The 6,000-nt window shown below is 36.2% G+C and overlaps 1 protein-coding gene across 2 annotated transcripts in view; it reads right to left on the bottom strand.

Moving 5' to 3' along the window:
* Positions 1 to 803: 803 nt before the first annotated feature.
* Ccser1 (coiled-coil serine rich protein 1) overlaps positions 804 to 6,000 on the bottom strand; it is a 1,141,750-nt gene continuing 1,136,553 nt past the window's right edge. The window contains exon 11 of one of the 2 annotated variants that reach the window (XM_036181693.1): positions 804 to 2,048. In XM_036181693.1, the coding sequence (XP_036037586.1) occupies positions 1,566 to 2,048 (483 nt within the window). In that variant the 3' untranslated portion in view covers positions 804 to 1,565. The remainder of the gene's footprint in view (positions 2,049 to 6,000) is intronic. The other variant, XM_036181695.1, reaches the window with a different exon arrangement.

Here is a 6,000-nt window from a genome sequence, read left to right as displayed (position 1 = left end):
ACAGAATTATAAAAACACACATGAAACGAACACCAAAGAAAGCTTACGTGATGTAAGTCTTCATCCATAAAACTAAAAGAAGTACAACATAGCCAAACCAGTAGTTAAAGCTGGGACGGGCATCTCAGGGTTCTCCCCCAAAGTGTAGAGCTCAAATACATTTGTCTATTAGGCGATGCATGTTAGGTGTGGCTTTAACTTTAGCAGCTTAGTCAGATGGCATGCTGTAACTGCAGTGTCATTTTCCCTTTGTTCATCTCATTTGTGCATGCTGATGGAGCCTGTCTATTAGAGAATGCTTCAGAAGCAGGACATGCAGTGGCTTGATAGTCTCAATACACCCACTATACGGAATGTGAGTAGTAACTAGCCCTGATCTTTCTCTAAGGCAACTGCCATTTCATACTCTTTTATAACTACATGAACAAAATGTTTCTATTTAGCTCTATTGATCTCCCTCCTGTGCACTCACATAGGCAAAACATCAGGCCCTACATGTCGAATGCTGTTTGCCACCTGATGAGATTAAAGTGTTTTGATGAGAGATTGATTTCATAGACCAAATTGCCAAAGTTCACATATTTTACTTTCAGTTGCAAATCTAGTAGAGTGCATAGCCAGAATTTTATATATAGGTTACAAAAAACAAAACAATAAAACAAAATAAAAACTGTTCTTTCTGTTTCTTAATTAAAATACCATGAGTTAATGAGTATAAAGTAAACCTGGGTGCATATAAAAATAAATGAGTATTTTGAGAATAAAAAGAAAGTGAAGTAAAAGAATATATATTTTTTAGAATAGTAAATCTTTGAAATTTAAAGAAAAAAAAAATGTTCTCATTTATCCATGACAATACCCACAAAGTATGCCACTTGGCAAAGTTCAGCTGACTCTGTCACTTTATTCTGTGATACTTTTTATATCAGTAGAAATTTTTTAAAAAGCAAAACCTTGTAAAGAGTAGAGCTGTGGCTCTCTATCTTTTGTGAACTAGTGTAACTAAACATTTAAAAATAAAATAAATGGTCCTTCCCTCCCAATAGCTCCACAAGCTTGAATGTATGTAATAGAGAGATGAAGGTATCTCATGTTACATGCACACAAGCTTCATTCCACTAACAAACACACCATCTAGTATAAGCTTTAAAGTCCGTTCCTCTCTTTCTAGCAACTATTTAATCTAAAACTGTACAGTTCCTTCCTATACTCATTCTTCTAACCTACTTTATAGTAACACAATCAGAGAGCTATTTGACATTACCTTCTGAAATCTCAATGCATATTAGCAAGTTATACAGAAAAAATATAAATAACTTATAACTACATAAGTCAGCAAGATGATTCCATTCATTATATATGTGTATTTCCATAGACAACAAAGTCTTCTTTCCATTTCTACCTAGTAAGTCCACATACTCAAACCCTCATCCTTAGAAATAAAAGAAAAAAGCCCATAAGTCTTTTCTTACAGCTAAATATAAAAGTAGTAAAATGAACATGACCACTCTTACATGGCACATGGAGCAGTAGCCATCTCTATTGTTCACAGGGCAATGGTCTAACTACCCATCCTGCTGCCCCAGAATCTGGAACTCTGTGGTGTGTAAATTGTGGTGGAGAAAAACATTCTTCCTGCTGTATGTGTGTAAGGAGATAGGTCCTCTGGGTGGCTGTCCAAACCTGCCTGTGAAGGTCGAGTGTGGTCGGGACAGAGCTGCTGGGTCTTTTGGTTTCTCCGAGAACATGGAGAGCCCTTCTGTCTTTGTTGCTGGCTTCAGAAAGCTTGGTCCCACAGTGGTCCTCGTGTTCTGTGTCCCTTCTGTGGTGATGGCTTCGTAAGCACCCCTTGAGTGTTTAATAACTCCTCCTAATTCCTTGTCCTTCAAGAAACTGCTTAGACATAGACCTGGGAGTTGGCAGATGTTCTTGTAGGGACTTGTCTGGTCAACTGTAGAGTATCTAAAACGGTCCTCGGTGGGAGTATGTATTGCTTTTCTGTCCCTTGTGCTGAGACTTTGACTCATGGCTCGATTCCGGTATGTAGACTGGGAAAGAAACAGAAAAGGAAAAACATCAATCATGTTACAAAACCCTGTGTCGAAGGAGATGGCCTCCAAATCTTTATGTGTAAACCTGAAGCTCTCAATAAGTATAAGAAACATTAGAATGTTCCATGAAATTAAATTCTGAAGTATTATAATACTCCAACAATATTAAATGGTCAGTTTACTCAAAAATAAGTCACTTTGAAAACAGTTTAGCTGGTATGAATTTGTATTCTACAGTTCTATCTGAAGATATAGCCTTTTATTTTGTGTTATGTTAGTACAAAAGGTCATTACTTATTCCTGGATATATTCATTTAACAGTGTACCCAGAGAGTTACCATAATAACATAGTTCTCAGGTTCATGATTTCTTGTACCTAAATAGTAACCTAGAATTTAAAGAATTGAAAGAGCAACAGTCATTTCAACCATAAAAGGATATCAGTAGAATGGAAGAAATTTTAGCACATGGTTTGTTTAGATTTTTTTTTTTTAGATGCAACTTATCTTTCAAATGCAGGCCAAATTGCATACCATCTTCCTGCTCTCAAGAAGCTTAAAGGTCTGCATGGATTCAAAACATCTCTCATTTAGCATTGCTTTGGAGGAGGTAAAGACTACAAGCTATCAATCATACTCCTCTGAAGCCCACAGTTTAATGACTTAGAAAACATATTGTGGTAGAAACACAAACTTGCTGCATTATTGTTTCCTGAAATAAAATGGAAAGGATGTGACAGCTCTACAAAGAATAACAGAAAATTCACAAAGAACAGATGAGGGAGAATAGCGCAGAACTCTGGAGATTGTGGTGCAATTGCACATGTGCAGATGGAGCCAGTAAAATTTCCAGTAACTTGAAGTGTAAATGATGTACAGTAGGGTTAAGTGCTCATTGAAAATCAAATCTGCAAATCTTTTATCTGCCCATATCCCAAATTGCATATCCAGCTGTCATCACTCTGTTGTGTAAGAACCATCCCTATGTCCACATTAAGCCATGCCAAATCAAAGTGTGACTGTCATCCACAAAACAGACCCTTCCCCCTTTAATAATAGCATCATTGTCTGTCTTAACAACTCAGAACCATCTTGTGTCCTCCTTTCTTCAAGCTCCTGCACCTCAGTGCTTGCTGATACACTGGCAAATCTCAGGCTATAGTTAAACACTACCTAGCACCACCATGGCACACATTAACTTACCTGGCAATGCTGGGCATTGACAGACATTTATAAATAAATGTATGTGTTTAAGATTATACTGTACAGTGCTATTCTGTGTAAATCCCATGCCAAGGACTCTGCTAATGTTCTCATGTATTCTGGGACTATGTTGTCATTTCAGTTGAGGCTTCAAGGTTATCATCACAGAATATACATTCTACTGTGTTACAAAGCTCTCTTAACTATTTTCTTTTGCTCACCCACTTCAGGTTGAAGTAAAGAGCTACATACACAGACCTATTCCTTCTGTGTTGGCCTCAATGTTGTCATTGACCTGACATTCTTCTTATTTTTTTTTTTTTATCAAAGTCTTATTTGCAGACCCCTTCAGTCTCTTCTAAGCTACCACATAGATCTGAAATAAGATGCTAAGGGTCTACCTTAAGACTAATAAAAATACCTCATTTCATTGGAGGGACTAAAAGCAGGATCATTTATCTTCATTATGCAGGAGCTTTCTTGGTCTCTTTTCTTTTTCTTTCCCTTTATTTTTTTATAGCTCTTCCCCAGTACTCATGGTCTTAACCTTCTTTATAAAAATGAGCAAGGCTTCTCTCCCTATCTGTGGCATGACCTAAGATGCTTACTAAAGCATTTACTCTGTTACCAGAGAAGTACCTATCAGCCCTGTCTTTAATTCCTGTAACCGAATGCAGCCATATGACAGGCATATGGGTTCTGCTTCATAGTACTGAGAGAAAAATTCTGTTTCCAGTGGAAGGAGACATTGGAAAATCAACAGTGATAATGCCAGATGTGTTGCTCTCATTGTTAATAAAAAGCTGATTTGGCTAACGGCTAGCAGCATTTGGAGGACAGAGAGAATGTGGGAGAAGAAAGGCACAGTTGGGAGCAAGATGCCATGAGATACAGAGCAAGCAGAATGGGAAGTATGTACATGAGGTAAATGAGCCTTGAAGCAGCACATAGATTAATATAAATGGGTTAATTCAAGTTGTAAGGGCTGTCCGGAGACAAGCCTAAGCTACCAGCTGGTCATTTGTAATTAATGTCTCTGTATGGTTATTTGGAAACTGGCTGCAGGGACAGAGAAGTCTGCCTACAAATGGTGCCCAAGCATCCAGCACCAACATCCATGTAAGACCTAATAAAGATTTAAAAAGGTTCTAAACACGCAAAAAGAGGCAAATACAGCTTCCTAGTCTTGTGCCACTCATTCTGGCTGCAGTATAGAGAAGCATCTCCCAGCAGTTGCCTGCAGCATGGAGCCAGCTGCCAACTGCCATGTGCTAGCTCCATTCACTAAACTGAGCAGTGTCAGTGGCTGAAATAGCCATTTAAGATTCATCTCATGCAATCAGTAAAGACAGATCCAGAGGGTAAAAATCCTCTAATTGGGTTACAGTGTGTTTAAAACCATATATGAGGTTTGGGAAAGAGAAGAGTAAAACTAAATATAGTCATAGATTAAATAATTTAAAAATAATAAAGTCATTAAAATGAATAAAGTAAAATAAAAATAAAAATAAGTAATAATAAAACACATAAAAATTGGAAATACACAGAGAATGTGGATCTTGTGTATTATTGTGTTGTCTTTAGGGTTTTTGTTTGCTAATGAAGGGATAACTGTTGCTAAGACATATTATATTTTGAACACTGCTGGGCTAAACCAGCCTTTATATTTTAAAAATGTCTTGACTACAAAATGTTAGTCAAAAGATTTTTTGCTTTGGGCAAGAGGTTATGTTTTTATTTCTACAGGAAATAAGAGGATATAAATTCAGTGCAAGTTGACATGGATCAGGCTTGATCAGGGAAGACCCCCTGAAAATCCTGGCTTCAGGCCTAAAGAAATAAACCTAGAAAAACTACAAAACATGTAATACATATTTTACTTGCTCAAACATAAAACAAAACAAATCATCTTTAGCTAACGTGTACAACACATAGACTATACTTTTATTAATATTAACATGTATGTACTTTTAAAAGTTTATGTACTTTCAGAATAAGGGGAATAGATACCAATAAAAACAGAAGGCCCAGATGATCCAGCATCTCAAAATATCTCTGTTATAGTATCCTTAGAATTCTGCATCCAAACAGCTTCAAGGCTACTGTCTAAAATGGTATAGCATCACAAACTATTCCAGCCATGACTTAATATTACCCTGATTTCCTCAAAGTCCCCCCAAATATACCAGTGTCCACAGTCTAAATTATTTTCAGATATTAATATCAAAATATTTTACATTGATATGTATTTTTATATATTGATACAAATTTGAAATTATTTTTGTTATATTATATACATATTTATACTCTTACTTAGGGTATTGTGTTTGTACAGCTCATTTAAAAATGTAATGTATAATTAAGAAATACAGATTAATAGTCATCTATAATAGTCAAACTTATAGTCATGTTAGGTATATTTCAAGGTCATACACAGATATATTTAGATAGATAGATTCTCTTCAAACACATCAAAGACTTACAGAATATGTCATTCAATATGTTTAATAATGTAAAACTTTTTATGGCAATGAGTCCTGCTTGCTCCAACAGGACCAATTTGCTTCAAAAGAGGATGATTGGCATTGAAGAAACTCTATATGGAGTTTGTTTTCATTATGGCAAAAACTAGACATTTGGGCAAATCTTTGCCTTAGTAGTTCACAGTATACTGTCCAAATTGGACCAGTGGAGTGCAAAAAAAGAAAAAAAAAGAGGGGGGGGACTGCCAAACCTTGCCAAGACAG

This window comes from Onychomys torridus, chromosome 3, assembly GCF_903995425.1.
Source record: "Onychomys torridus chromosome 3, mOncTor1.1, whole genome shotgun sequence".
Classification (NCBI taxonomy): domain Eukaryota; kingdom Metazoa; phylum Chordata; class Mammalia; order Rodentia; family Cricetidae; genus Onychomys; species Onychomys torridus.
The sequence above is the reverse complement of the archived record's forward strand: the minus strand, read 5'-3'. Positions and strand labels throughout refer to the sequence as shown.